Source organism: Pavona decussata, unplaced genomic scaffold, assembly GCF_977016875.1.
Source record: "Pavona decussata unplaced genomic scaffold, jaPavDecu1.1 SCAFFOLD_190, whole genome shotgun sequence".
Taxonomy (NCBI): Eukaryota; Metazoa; Cnidaria; class Anthozoa; order Scleractinia; family Agariciidae; genus Pavona; species Pavona decussata.
The window spans coordinates 1701225-1716813 of record NW_028145599.1 but is presented as its reverse complement, the minus strand read 5'-3'; the positions used below and the strand labels follow the sequence as shown (position 1 = coordinate 1716813).

The 15589-nt window shown below is 37.8% G+C and overlaps 1 protein-coding gene across 1 annotated transcript; it reads left to right on the top strand.

Annotated features, from left to right (window-relative positions):
* The first annotated feature begins 52 nt into the window (after positions 1 to 52).
* LOC146462295 (bactericidal permeability-increasing protein-like) lies at positions 53 to 14308 on the top strand. The gene is made up of 16 exons (XM_085085969.1): positions 53 to 258; positions 3332 to 3443; positions 3706 to 3834; positions 4355 to 4428; positions 5163 to 5253; positions 6058 to 6121; positions 6303 to 6366; positions 6782 to 6873; positions 7629 to 7805; positions 9113 to 9172; positions 10752 to 10919; positions 11530 to 11597; positions 12360 to 12402; positions 12948 to 13017; positions 13444 to 13520; positions 13922 to 14308. Exons 1-16 carry the CDS (start codon positions 141 to 143, stop codon positions 14018 to 14020), a joined length of 1506 nt encoding a protein of 501 aa, XP_084942095.1. The 5' UTR covers positions 53 to 140; the 3' UTR covers positions 14021 to 14308.
* Positions 14309 to 15589: the final 1281 nt, after the last annotated feature.

Genomic DNA, 15589 nt, shown 5'->3' with positions numbered 1-15589 from the left:
GGTTGACACTTCCGTTGCTTTATTGTATTGGTGATGATTACTTGCGAACCGTAAAAGGTCATCATTCGTGCATCACACCACTATGTGGTTTTGAATTGCAAATTCTGATCTTGGCTTCGCTTACTCCATAACTTTCGAACATGGCAAAGAGAACTATAATACCGATACTTACGGCCCTTATCGCTTTGCTTTTGGTTTCGACACAGGCTACAAACCCTGGTATTCGTCTTCGCATTACCGACAAGGGTCTACAATATGGTAAGTCTCGCCACTTTCGTTTACAAAACATATTATTTTATACCGGAAATTTCAACGACCTCTCACTGCTAATTAATCTAGTTCGTTCTGATATTTAAAGATGACTTAATGCTGGTTATCGCTGCGGTAGATTCTTTTTTCCTGATTCTTCCTTCTGAACATAATGAACACCTTTCAAAATAACATTTTCGTGATAAAGATTCATTTCTTGGAGTTGTGACATCGCTTGTCGGGACAGAACGAACCGGAAACAGTGCATTTCAAAACATCTCGAAATAACTTTCGTTTTTAACTTTTATGTAGCCTTCTCCCTCATTTAGGCATTTTCTCACCTCTTGAAATTTAAGTTATTCTCAGAAACAGTCCAATATCTCTGTTTCGAGCTGTTAAAGAAAAAATATAGTCTCGTTGCGTTACTTAATACGTGCATACATGTACGGACTCAAGCGAAATCGCTATCCGAGAATGACTGTAAAAGCTATCTGTCGATACCTGCCCGCTTAGCAAATTTTTCACATCCTCCAGGACTCAATAGTGTATAGCTGTTGAAGGTTCCCTGCATCATTTTTACCCGTGAAATGATATCGCAGTCCGGCGTCACAAAAATGCTGAAACCACTTTCAATTTTTGGTTTTTGGGAAACGCATGCATAGGTTATTTATTAGACTTTGGTAGCCCGATCCCAAAAGGCAAAACCTTTCCACGAATTTTTTCAAGCTGCTACCGTTTTCTTTCCTTTTTTTTTTTCCGATGTGCCGTTGTTCGAATAGAAAATCGCACAAATTAGTTCCCATTAAGTTCTATTTCATGTTATGAAACCGAAAACCTTCCTTTCATATGCCTAAAGGCAAACTTTGCCATTTTCCGTGAAACACAACTACACGAAACTGTAGATACTTTTTGACCTATACTGTAAGAAAATGAATACCTTTAAACTGAATATTTCTGCCTAAAATTCGGGTTACTTTGGCCGCCAAGACAAAAGTTGTTTTTGGGATCTGACAACTAAACACTCACGCTTCATTTAACCAGATAGCGGTAAATAAAACTGAAGATGGACAATTTCACCATTTTAGTAGACTCTTCACAGTCCTCTATTTTTCCGTGCGATTGTCGAGTCCCGTGCTTTGACTGCCGCCGCCATCTTAGTTTGTAGTAACGATGAGGCAAGATGGGGGCAGCTCGATCAAAGCGTGCGACCTCGACAATGACACGGAAAAAATAGGGAACTGTGAACAGGCATCCCAAACAAAATTCAGTGCGACCAAACAACAAAAAGTACTCAACCCAAAAGAGTCCATGTTTCAGGAATTTGAATGGTTTTATCTGTAACAAACTTTAGCCAAATTGGAAAGAAAAGTTCGATTTCCGCTCAGTCTATAAGTGCTTTGAAATTAAAATTTTAATATACGATTTTTGGCCATCGTCAAACATAACCCATGCCAGAAATGTGTTGAGTTCTTCGCACTATCATTATAAATTTGTGTAATTGTTCTAGAAGTTAGAAGACGTTTTGGCACTCGATCTGGCAGGAAGTTTCTTTCACTTCGAGGTTAAGCTGTCACATTGTACTGTTTCCGTGCCAGCTAAAAAGAAATACGAACATCAGGCGAGCAAATACACTGTACGCCGACAAATACCAGCTAATAATGAATAATCAAGGTTTCATAACCAGGCTGTGCCTGTTTTGTTAATAAGGAAATAACTCTCAAGCATAAAGAGATTTTAACGGATGTTTGTTGACCCTCAGTGTTCAATTCTATTTGGTGGTCTAAGATTCAAACGGATTCACTTACAATAATCATAATATTTCCGTTGGTATAAAAGTGGATTGCTACTATTGTATTGTACCTAACATTTCCCAGCCTATACTTGTGACCAGGCCCGGGCTTAGCAGTCATTTTCGCTTTCTGTTATAATGTAGTTGGTCGCTCGCTAAGATTTAGCCTGGTAAAAATTTGGCCGGGCAAATATCGTAATCTAATCGCAAGTGATGGCATTAGTATAACACTTCTGGAACGTGAAATGTTGGCTCTGGCTTACACTTTTAATTAATTGATTGATTGATTGATTGATTGATTGATTGATTGATTGATTGATTGATTGATTGATTGATTGATTGATTGATTGATTGATTGATTGATTGATTGATTTCCCCATCATTTGTTTTTTATTGTGTTGCAATTTTGTTTTTTGTTTTTCTTCTTTTTTGTCATTTTTGGCTGTTTTTTTGTTGTTGTTGTTGTTGTTGTTGTTGCTGTTCTTTTTTCAATCGGTAGATGAAAGGGTACGGTAATACCCATTTTTCCGCACTAAGGCCAACTTTGGTATCACGCATTCCAGTGGTTACAGGTTACCAGAGCACACATGTGCGGTACTTATTGAAGTAAACAATAAGTGAAGTTCTCTGAGATCCGAATTTTGTGGATGACAAAAAGGTCCGTATTTAGGTGAATTCCGGGAAGGAAGCGAGCGGGTTGCGCCTCGGAACAGAAAAAAAAAACTGATCATGGACTGCGAAACGAGCGATGAAATGTCGTGGTAACTAGTAAAAGAATTATTCATACAAGGCATTTAGTGCTCAGTTCCGCAAGTCGTCGAAAAATGGACCGTCCCTTACACGAGTGTCTCTCCACACTCCTAAGAGAGTTTGCTCGCATTTTACTCACATGTCCGTACCGACTTCCGTTGCCTTTGCTGTTTTCGTTGTTGTTTTCTTAGCTTTTTTTATAGTTTCATGCACAGTTTGTACACCCCATTTAAATCTGCCTTTTTAAGATCTCATAAAAACTGAACTAGTGAAAATAAGCTGCATTAAAAGACCCTGGAACTATCGGGAAGGCCAGGAACTTTTGAACAAACAATTGGCTAGGCACGACGAAAGTGAACCCTGACATTAAATTAAACAAGAGAAAAAGTTTGACCATTTGCCGAAAATTGGTTGTTTAGAAGTTGTTTATACCTAATTCTAAACCTGGCTACTTTGTTTGGGCATTTTCTGCGCAGACATCCTTTCGGAATCTCTCTTCGTTCCATCTGGCGTATTTCTAATGAAAGGCTTTTGTTTTTTAAGTTGATTCAATAGCCGTCCAGATGCTCGATGAGAAAGTCAAGACAGCGACCATCCCTGATATTTCTGGAGATGCTGACACACCTGTCGGACATGTGTCCTACTCGCTCTCAAGGTACGCTTGTGTTTCAGAAACACCGGTTTAAAATTACTCTTGTCGTAGCACACGCACACACGCACCTTTCATTAGAGCAAGAACACAATTTAACGTGTTATGAAAATGCACCTGCAAGTTTCCCAAGACTTCTTGAATCTCGTCAACCTTCAACCCCATTATAAGGCACGAAAAAAGGATTTCAGCGAACTCTAGATAAGTAGTCCAGTAAAATCATAAAGTACATTTTGTGGTACGAGCAGGCCGTTCTTTTCATTCGCAGTATACACTTCAATTCTCTATCAATACCCTCGTCGACATTCAAAACAGATGCTGGCGTTGGACTTCAGCTCCAGATCTCTGGCGCTTCCACATCTCTGAGTGGAAACTGGCACTATCGAGAGGACCACTGGTGAGATATGAACTGGTTCTGTTAATTGATAAAAGATAGGGAAAAGACCCACAGGAGGCGCGCTAGTGTGGCTTTTGTTGCTTGTGTGATTATTATTATTATTATTATTATTATTATTATTATTATTATTATTATTATTATTATTATTATTATTATTATTATGCAAGCAAATGTTGATATGTGTTTCCAAAGTTGTTAAATTCTGTTCAAAGAGTCCGCCGCATCGTGAATACAAGTCAAGTTAGAGAAACTACTTCTCAAATTAAAGTATTTTGCACGCTGTTTTTGCGGTTATTGAGCTGATTTACTTTGATTTTTTGTCAGTTTTCCTTGGGCTCGGATTGTGTTGGACGACCTATGAGCATGGCGTATCACATTCAGTAATCAGTGCTGAATTCAGTAATCAGTATAATATTGTTACTGTGAGAGAATTATTCTTCCCTCCAAACGAAAATTGGCGCAATAAGGAACGACAGAGTACAAATTATTGATGCCACCGTTCAATTCACTTTATTTGCAGGCCCCATATAAGTGGCGGTGATAGCTTTGATTTGGACGTCAGTGGCCTTGCGGTGACGCTTAAAGCTAAACTAGGTGGGTGACAAATGCTTAAAGGCTTGAAATTCGAGGTACAGTGGAACCTCTAGTTTGGGATACCTCCATTAAGGCGACACAAACCTTTGTTCTGTAAAAACGTTCAGATAATCTAAAGGACCCCTCTATTAAGGGATTGGGGACAGGTTTTAAACGTCGTAAATGCTTTCGAACCTTCCTTAAGGGGACAACTAGGCACGTGACAAAGAGGATTGATAAGATTATTGTATTCTAATCACAAGTGCTGACAGCTTTCAAAGCTTGAACTTGTTCTTTATTCTAATTAATGAATGGCAGTTGAAGTATGGTGTATCAAGTACTTAATCACTAACAAAATCGATCCAACCTCTTTTCAGAGGACTCCTCCATTAACGGGACACTTCTCTTCATTCTGATCATGTCCCCTTAATGAAGGTTCCACTGTATTAGAGCAACTGGTACCATTACAGATTCCAGAACGTGGCGTTCAGTTGCCGTAGTTTCTGAGCCATTATGCTTTGATTAAAAAACCTTCTAAAGCTCAAGACTCGCGTTTTGTACGAGACATCACAAGGAGGCATGCACAACCATGTCGTTTCTGGGAAAGGTTACTTGCGGCCACGTGTTAGAACCAAGCCTGCTATGGAGTTATGTGTTTCTTACACCTATTGCAATTGGGCAAAAAGTTAAAAAACACACACTCACACACCCAGGGATTAGCAAGTGAAGTTCATCAAACAAATTGCCTTTCTCAGGTGTTGACACTAAAGGTCATCCTACCATTGCTGCCGCTGGTTGCTCCAGTTCCATAGGAAGCGTCAAAATTCACTTTCATGGAGGTGCAAGGTGAGTGAAATTAAAGTGCTATAAGAATATAAACATCACACCAAAGAGCACTTTGGGGGTCTATTTGTAATTGGACAACATTTTGCGTTTCAAATTGGGTTGGGTTTGTAGTTGGATGGACCTCTAAATTGATAGTTAGAATATGCCTATTTGGGATGAGAAACATAAGATAAGTTTTAACCCTAAAAAAATAATGCGGACATGAAATGCCCAATCCTCTCTCCTTTGATATTAACGACTTCATTATTTTCGTTGACTTTAACTTACAGAGGTTACCAATAACACGAGACATACCGTCTTCAAAAGAGTCGGATAAAGTTCCTTTTTGGACGTCAACCAAAGAAAAGCCGTTGAAATTATTTTGAATTCTAACAATGTAACCCTGCAAGAAACTAAGAATCAGTTTATCTCGCCAGGAGAACGTAAACTTTATTTAAATTGATTTCCGAGATGTTTAAAAAAATAGGGCTTCATCTAAACAATGCCCATTCTTTTAGATAAACTCGCTTGGAAATTAACTTTCATAAAGATTACCATCTTTCAGCGGATAAAACGGCCAATTTCTTGGTTCTGCTGACTTGAAATGTTCTCAGAATTCAAAATAATTTCAACGGATTTTCTATGATTGACGTCCACCAAAACGCAACTTTATCGGAGTTTTTTGAAGGCAATAGGTCGCGACTGTTATTGGTAACCGCTGTAAGGAACTGGCATGCGATATTTTAAAACATTCAGTTAGGACTATCGTTTCGGTGTACTCAGATCTGATTTAAAATTAAATATTTTCAATTTTCTGTTTTGTAGTTGGCTGTACAATCTTTTTGATAGCTACATTGATGGCAAAATTAAAGGAATGATACAGAACAAGGTAAAGTAAAAATGTTTTTGTTGAGATCAAATCGACGAGGACCGAGTTTACTTTCTTAACGAGCCATGGAAGAATTATTTGGGCGATAATTTTACCGCTTAAATATCGTGTTTTATCCCTCATTTGTGTTTTCTGACGTCCATTGTATTATCACACCATATCCTCTCTCTGTCTTGAATAGCTGTGTCAGGAAACGTCAGATCTCATAAACGACAACGCGGAAAAGGCCCTCGCAACCTTTCCAGGTAGGTTTATTTGAAGTTTGTTTTAGCTAACAGGATACGTCCGATGGATACTGTAGCTAGTAATTCTTCTCATCGTTGGAACGATTTAAAAATTATAACTATTTTGAAACCAAGAGCTCCACCTCTCTATTCAGGCATTTTCCTTAGCGTACGTTTTAGAATTTAATCACTTCCAGCGATATTGTGGTTTTATTCTTAGTTTGGTAGAGCTGAGTATGTACACACTACCATTCACATTTTCAGTTGGCTTTGGCTCAGTGTATACAAAATAATTTACGTACCTTTGTTGCAAGAATTGGTCTCAAAGGTGAAAAGCACTGATCTTTAAACTTTGTAGGAAGACTGCAATGCAGTAAAAATAGAGCTTAAGATACCAAATTTACACGCGATGTATTTTTTTTTTTTTTTTTCGTAGTTCAAAAGCAAATCGACAAATATGCTTTGATAAACTACTCGCTGGTTTCAAACCCCAACTTCACTGAGACCTACGCTGACATTTTTATTAAGGTAAGTTAATAGTTCTTGGGCAAAGTTTGAGTCAGTTAAAAATTTGGTTATAACTTTTACCTGAGGATGGAATCCAGTCAAATTTGTCCACTCACTTTTAAAAACGCTATCGATGGAACAACACTTTCCACTGGTACTGTTTACTTCGTAAAATGACTGTTAATGATGGTTAGGGTTCAGGAGAGTTCTGCTCACTTCAAAACTAGAAACTCGTTTAATGTTGATGAGAAACATGTCATTTACATTCAGTCAGTAATGGTACATTAAGACATAGTGCTGTATGCAATGAGAAAGAAACAATATAAAGAAAAAAGTGATTGGAAGTACAACATTTTGTTGTTTGCTTGCGTCTACCTGTCTATATTAATTCTGAACATGCATGGCGACCCTGGGTATTTTTAATAGTCATAAGTTGCCATATTTTGATGGCGTAATATGTGCAATTACTGTTTCTCTGCGTGAAACGTCATCAGCTAAACAGCCACGAGTTGTGATCTTCCATAATCAGTATCCGAGAAATGACAATTCGGACAATTGTTCAGTTCTTTAGTCTGTATAGCAGCAGTATGATATTAGTGCACGCTTTTCTTCATGTCTACCAGACTTCTCTCCGTACGCGACGGTCGAGAGTAATTGCAGCTTTCTATGGGCTTTGGTTGTGCTTTGCTCTATAGAGGGGTAGAAATACTCGTGTAATCATAACTTGTTGGTTTAACCATACTTCTTTTGTAAACCTTCCATTCGATGTATTCCAGGGAGAATTTATGTCCGCGACGTCTCCAAGAGAGGCGCCATTTTCCCCTTCACTCCTCCCTCCTGAGTCAGAATCTGTCAAGATGGCGTATCTTTGGATGACCGACTATGTTGTCAACACAGCTGGACTTGTTTTTCAACAAGCTGGTGTATTGAACGAAACTATCACTCCTTCAATGGTAAGTTTAAGTAAGCTTCATATATGTACATGTATCTTCGAGTCTTGAAAGTTCTCTATATTTCTATTTTGTTAATAGTATCCTACAGATAATTAATTCATGTGATATGCGCAGATGAACGTGTAGACACATCAAAGTTCTCAAACTCATTCATAACTCATGAAGAGAAAACGAAGGAAACCGCTACCGCTACCGTGTTTGGAGAAGTGATCTTAATTATCATAAAAGTTGGTGAATCATTGCTTTCAATTTCTCCAAGAATTGTTTATGGTTTGAGAAGCTATATCAAACAATCGAAAGATTGTTTAGTTTCCGAGTACGTCGAAATTGGTTAAAAATCTCGGCGGCGCCTTGATTTTTCAGCCCACTTCTCGGTGTAAATTTACAAGAACGAACGCTCTTTCGTCCTTGTAAACTTAGCGGTTTTCGCTTCGTCCTGACCCAACTGTCTGCCCCTGGGTGTCCGAGGATGCCCGGTGTTTGGAAATCGGATAAAACAGCCTCCCTCGTGTTTGATATATCAGTTCTTCAGCAATATGGGAAATGGATAATTTTATTGCAGTGGATAATTTAAAAGTCTTTCAAGTAATACATCAAACACGAGAAAGCGTGTTTCATCAGATATCTAAAGCACTGTGAAGTAGGTTGAAAAAACGGGGCTCAGCTGAGTTTTTTCAAACGACTTCGAGGTGTTTGGATATCTGATAAAACACACTTTCGAGTGTATGATATGGCTTCTCGAATGATCAATGATTCTTGGATAAATTCAAGGCTAAAGTTGGCAAAATTTTTATGGTAGTTAGGAACACATGTCCAAACCTCGGTCACAGTAGTGATTTTCTTTGTTTTCTCTTGATGAATTGATTTTCTATTTATATCTTTATACTAATTACAGAAATACGCAGTCCGAGAAGGAATAATGAAGGATTAGTTCGTCTATTATTCTTCCTCAAACATCGCTCTACAATGAATTTGAGGACTTTATATAAAGAGACGTCGACATGCCGAACAGATTAGCTGTAAGAAAAAACCTATTATTACACTGCCCCTAACCGTATCGGGCTTTTCTTCCAAATGATTGATCTGTGCAACAAAATTAAAGATATCGACAAAGAGAGGTTTACATTTCAAGGAAACTTGCTTTAATGGAGTCTATTTACATCAGGCTAGAAATTCTTTCTCTGTCTCATTATTTAAGCTATTGTTGATGAAAATGTTTAGATTTTTTAGCACTGCTTTCTCATGTTACAATGTACGCATTTATTTATTTATTTTTGTACTTCTTTTTTTACTTTGTTGATTTGCAGCTTCCTCCAAACTTTTCCTACCCATTAAACACGAATACGTTTAAACTGATCATACCGAAGGTTAGTGACTATATCCTTAAAATAACTTAAACAGTAAGATATTGTTGGAAATGTCTCTTTTTGTTATTCACTGAGTCGATGTGCAAAAAAAATCATTTTATTGTCAGTCTTGAAGAAAACTGATAACATGCGGTGCGAAACATCTGAATGCAACATTATATGTGTATCGGAATTCCATCATGTGTTATGGAGGCATTCTGGTTAAATGCTGTGAGTTTTGTAAGTCTTCAGCATTTTATCTTTATCATTTCTTCGAGATTTTAAGCAATCTAAAAATACCTCAACAGGTTTATAATGCAGAGCCATATCATATCTTTGATTATGTATTTTTTAAGATTTTTATTATAAAAGGGCAGAACCAGCGAATTTTGGGAAAATTGAGAAATGTTTAGATTTTAAGGTGATTAGAAAAAAAAAATTTAAATTTCTAATCACCTTAAAATCTAAAAGTTTCTCAACTTTCCCAAAATTCGCTGGTTCCGCCCTTTTTCGTCTGTACACAGATAATAAAAATTATGTTATGGAGGTATTCTGGTTAAATGCTGTGAGTTTAGTAAGGCTTCAGCATTTTATCTTTATCATGTCTTCGAGGTTTTAAGCAATCTAAAAATACCTCAATAGGTTTATAATGCGGAGCCACATCATATCTTTGATTATATCTTTTTTAAGATTTTTATTATCTGTGTACAAAAGAAAAAGGGCGGAACCAGCGAATTTTGGGAAAATTGAGAAACTTTTAGATTTTAAGGTGATTAGAAATTTAAAGGAAAGCTTAATAATTAATAGATGGATACCAACACAGTCTGCTAACAAGCCGAACTCTCGCGTGGTGTCGAACTGTCTAGTGTTTAGAAAATCTAAATCCCTCTCGTTTCTTTCCCAAATCACATCGCATTTCGTAAACGTTCAACCAGACTCTTAACCTTCACCGAAAACAAAATAGTTTACTATGAGAATAATGCATTATTCAGTAAGTGAAAAAAATCCGAGTGCTCCTATCAAGAGTCGAACCTAAGACCTTCCGATTACTAGTTCGATCGGATGCTCTACCACCGAATTACAGGAGACTCGTGGGAACTAGGGCCATTAAACTAGATTCATGGGACAAACATCCTGCATAATGCTAGGATTGGAATGTCATGTGTGGCATATGCGCAATGGAATAAATGTGATGGAATATTTTTTTCCTAGCAGTATGCAGGATGTTTGTCCCATGAACCTAGTTTAATGGCCTTAGCTCCCACGAGTCTCCTGTAGCTCAGTTGCAGAGCATCCGAACCAGTTATCGGAAGGTCTTAGGCTTGACTAATGATAGGAGCACTCGGATTTTTTTCCGAGTGTGCCTGTGTCACTTAGTGAATAATAAATCATTCTCATTTATTCACCACGCTTAAAATATTCCATCACATTTATTCCATTGCGCAATAGTTTACTAGGTTTAATTATTTATTGATTGTAAATTTATAGCCCTTTAATTCAGTTGATTCTGCAATGTGGCAAATAAACGGTATAGTTATTTATATTTATTTGAAACTTAACTCTTATAAGAACGTAGTTCCTTTGAATTGTTCCCCGTTAGCTTTACAGGACGTACCCGAATCGTCCGATGCAACTGGCAGCGTACTCCACTCAGAGGCCCCAAATATCCACGTCCTCGGCTGGCGTCAGGCTGTCAATCAACGGTGTGACGGAATGTTTTGTGCAGCTGGAAAATGGCTCATTTGTGTACACCTTCACCATGGGAGTGGTGAGAAAATCAAATAATTACTTAATACATAAGTAAACCGAATTATACATAAAGCTAAAGACAAAAGCGGGATTTAAAAGAAGATATTTTCTGTACTAGAGGAAAACGTTTTCAAACTTTTACATTTCTTGCCTACTTTGCTAAGCAACATTGTCCTTTATGTTTGCAATAGAGAACGTCTTAAATATAATTATAAAAGGGCCTCTTCAGTTCTTCTGCTTTAGTTCTGTTCCCTTCTTTATCAATTCTTTTGGGATAGACTTATGTATGCTCGATGTTTTCCCCACATGTGAGCTTGTAATGCTGTGGGAAATCTGATGGGGAATCACAATTCCGTTTTTGATTTCCTGATAAATTAATACAAACAGGATTTTAAAATTTCCAAATTATGCAATAGACTTGTGACGGATCCAACTTTAAAGTTTTCCAATTACTATTATTCTGATAAACTTTACTGAAGATCTTTCAACCAATGATAGAATGCTGGTAATTTACAATCTTGTATGTCATGAGTTGTGCTTTTACTCTCTTTTGTTTTTGCTGTTATTTATTTCTGTCTTGGGTTGTCGTCTTTGCTTTGTTTGTACTTGTTTCTTTGTTTTCTTTTCAGAATATTTCTGCCCTCGCAAAAGTTACTGTCAAAGGAAATAACGTCACTGGACACGTGGATACGGTCAAGTATGTGGGCTTTACTTTGACTTGACCGTAGTGTGAGCAGGCAGCACCTTTTCGCGTAGTCGCAACTTAGACAAAATGAGATTTTAGCCGGGTCGAATACGATTCAAGTTAAAAGAAGAATTGAGTCAGCACTCTATTCGGATATGAGGTCATTCACCTCACACAGTTATTGCTTGCCGTTTTTGTGATGACTTAGCTGATATACTGCGATTTTCCCAGTTCCTTTGGGGCTTGAGGAACGCTGCTGAAGTATGACGTACTGTTATAAATTGTGCCTTTTAAATACAGTGAAATTCTGTGGGTAGAACGATCAGGGCAAATGCAAACCTGTTCGAGGTTATTGGGAGGAAAGATCAATGTCCAGTTACTTAGTGTTAATTAATCACTTTAGATTGACTATTAGGGGAGTAACTTTGGTTTGAGTTACGAAGGTGTAGTTTGACCTAGTTCAACTTTCTGAGGACTATTTGACACTGTATTGTCTTCTCCACGACTAAATATGACCTGTCTTGGGGCCCGTTTCTCGAAAGACCCGGTAATTTACCGGGCCCGAAAACATTCTGACAAACATCCCGACAATATTCTGTCACCGCTTCGCAATCTTTATTGATTTTTTTAAAATCGATTAAAAAATATATGTAACTTGTATAAGACAATGCATGGGGGAGGGGGTGGCTTTCGGGCCGTGTACTGTAGGTACAAACTGCGTACTATTGTTTTAAAGCTATTCAATGATCATTCGTTCTCATTATTTGGTTTTAGGATTAACGTCCAGTTGATCAAGTCAGCCATCGGAGACATTTCGGTTAAGTACAGCATTTTTATACAACCCAAATAATAGCACTTTTGATTGATCGTCTTAACTTCGAGTCTGATAACTGCAGTAGTGAAATAGAGCTATTTCTCGCAAATTCAAGGACCGCAGGGGGTGGGGTGGGTACCCCTTCATTTGGCCCAAACAACGACGTTTGGTTCAATAGGGTATGGTTTATAGAGGTCTGTCTTAAACTGGGTATCGATTTCAGGAGTTTTTTCTCATAAACGGGGTATCTTCTCTAAATTAGTCGTAATTGATGATAAACGCTTGACTGTTGTGAATAGGTAGAACTTTAGTGCATTTTCCAAATTAGTCTGACCAGATCTGCTCCGGCATTGGAGCAAGCCGGGCAAGATCACGTAAAAACGTTGCCAACAAAATAGCGTGTGGAGTCACAAAACGGGATACTTACCCAGGAAAAATTAAACAAAGACTAGTCAGAGTTTATAAGGCCCAACCGTTATTTCAGTATATAGATTCAAAAAGATTGCGAGTAAACAATAAGTCTTTTAACGTACTAGTCTCAATTTTAGGTGGACATGAAACTGCTTCAGTTTTTCCTGGATGCATTTGCAGACAAACTCATCGTCACACAATTGAACAGTAAGGAACAAACATTTTGCACAATAATCTCTTCTTCTCGTAGTTATGAATTATTAAACCTTCTAGCTCCTAGAGGACTTACAATTCGAATTTCTTAAGCACATTAACAATTAAGGAAGTTATCGATAACTTACTATGAAGCTATATTTTCTTGAGTGTAGTGTATCAAAACCAATACAAACACCTCACTGTTATAGCAATTTTTGTTTACCACAAGAAAAATCCCGTTTATCTTTCCAGCCGTATACACAGATTTTCTCCTATAAACATATTGATATGGCTATAAGCCCGCCAGAACATACTTGCAGCAAATTAAAACAATTAAAGTAGAACAATTGACTTTACGGAGATTTTAAAAACTTTACTCAGATCCATGTATTACTACCTGGGTGTCGCCTCACCAGCACAATTAATATTTTTTCCCAGAAATTGCTGAAGTTGGCTTTCCTTTGCCCGTTGTGGACGGTATAGAACTGATAAATGCTGAAGTTATGCCTGGCCAGGTAAGACGTTTCTGGTCTACAAAGTCCCTTACTTGCTTAGTTTTTATTTAATATATCAAATACCTAAGATTTCAGTCACTTTTTTGAGGTACATGTAAGCAATGCTTATGCTTTATTGAGATTCGTTTTGATTTTTGGTTTTCGAAAACATAGGTCAAAAAAGGTCTTCTAAATTTAGCTGGAAGGTCCTTATATTCTTGCTTCCTTTGACCTGCAAAAATAAAAGAAGTATGTGCAGGGCGTGTGTCGCCTCCATAGGTCATCGCGAGTCTCCATTACCTCAACGGTTACAGCTTCTCGCCAGTTTGCACGTGTGGAAGGTCACTCGTTCGCAGATTTTAATGCAATGTTGATTCAATTGAATTCAGTTTATTTATTTTATCGTTGCTCTCTTTTGGCAGAATTTCAATATGATAGCAATAGATGTGAAGTACACACCCACTAAACAGCCTGGCTTGAAGAAAAGTGAGGGAGGAAGGAACAAGATTGTCATAGTTTGACAAGCCTTCTGCTGCTTCAAACTGATATTCGCTGCAATGGAAAGCAACCCCCCCTTCACCTCACGGGACTCATCAATTCACTTGAATCAAGTCACTGTAATTTAAACAAAGAAAACTTGATTTCTAGAATGCAGCTGTTAGTTTTTTTGGATATAAAATTATAGCAATGGTACCCGTACCACAAGTAAAAGGAATTGTTCTGTTGCAAAATACATATAACACCTGTGACTTAAATGTTACGTCCTCTTTTTAATTAAGTAAAAATAAAAACACTAAATGAACCATCAACATAGGTATGTCAACTGCTTTTCTGTCCAGTCAGTTGGTTAAGTTTGGTAACCCTGAATATCCCCTTTGGAAAGTTTTTGAGGTAAGAGTAAGTAACTCGGATAATCGATTTCTGTCTTCTCTTCCCATTCATTTATACTGCAGTTTTGATTGGGGAGCAATGTGTCATTTCACATCCACGGTATTTCAGTTTCTTGCTATTTGTGAACTAACTAATCAATGACAAATGACATCAAGGAGTAATCGTAATCAGCTGATTAGTCATTGATTATTGCCGATAATCAATGAGTAATCGATAATTAATCGAAAACAAAAAATTGTGGCCTATTAATTATTCATCGATGTCACCGATTACTCATCATCGATCTCATTGATTTGCTATTGATGTTCATGATTACTCGTTGTTTACCTATTTATTACTTATTGGGAAATCACGTCCTATTCAATTCCGGATATCCAGCAGAAATGAACTCGTGTTAAAATTTTTTCGAGAAATACCGTTACGCTGAGTAGCGAAAATGAAACGTTAACTTCATGATTACGCGAGTCAAAGGTTTAGTTGTCAAACAAAACAGCAGAACAATAACTATACAGCGTTTCAAAACAGCTCTTATACGCAAGAAGCTTCAAGATGGTGGGAGGTTTCCTGTGGTGGCTGTTTGTCAACAAAGAAATACTGCTTCGACTAAGGAAGGCTACCGTCATAAGCAGCTACACCAAAATCCACAGGTACAGGGGTGAGTTGCATAAAATTTAACGTCGGGCGTAACTGCTAACGCCAGACCTTCAGCCCAGTCATATTCAGTATTTTAACGTCTGACGATAGTGGTTACGCCCGACGTTAAATGTAATGCAACTCACACCAGGAGTATTGCTACTCCCCCCAGGATGGGATGCTAGTCTATCGCAGGGTGACCCCCAGCAGTGTGTCGCCGGTACCCATTTATAGACCTGGGTGAAGAGAGACAATGTGGAACAATTTTGAGACCAACCTGGCCTCGCTACACCACTACACCACCGCGCCTCCACAACATTCGGTTATGATACTAGTTAAAATAATTTCATTTGTAGCCGCGCGATGATATTAGTGAGTCTTCATTGCAATCGATGACCAATCGATGACATCAATGACTAATCGATGGCTAAATATTTTGTGGTCTTTTGTGATTAGTCATGTCTGGTTTATAGCTAATTCATACCAGGGATATCTCATCAAAGATCAATGACATCAATGAGTAATCAACTGATCAGTCATTGATTATTGTCGATGAACAATAAATA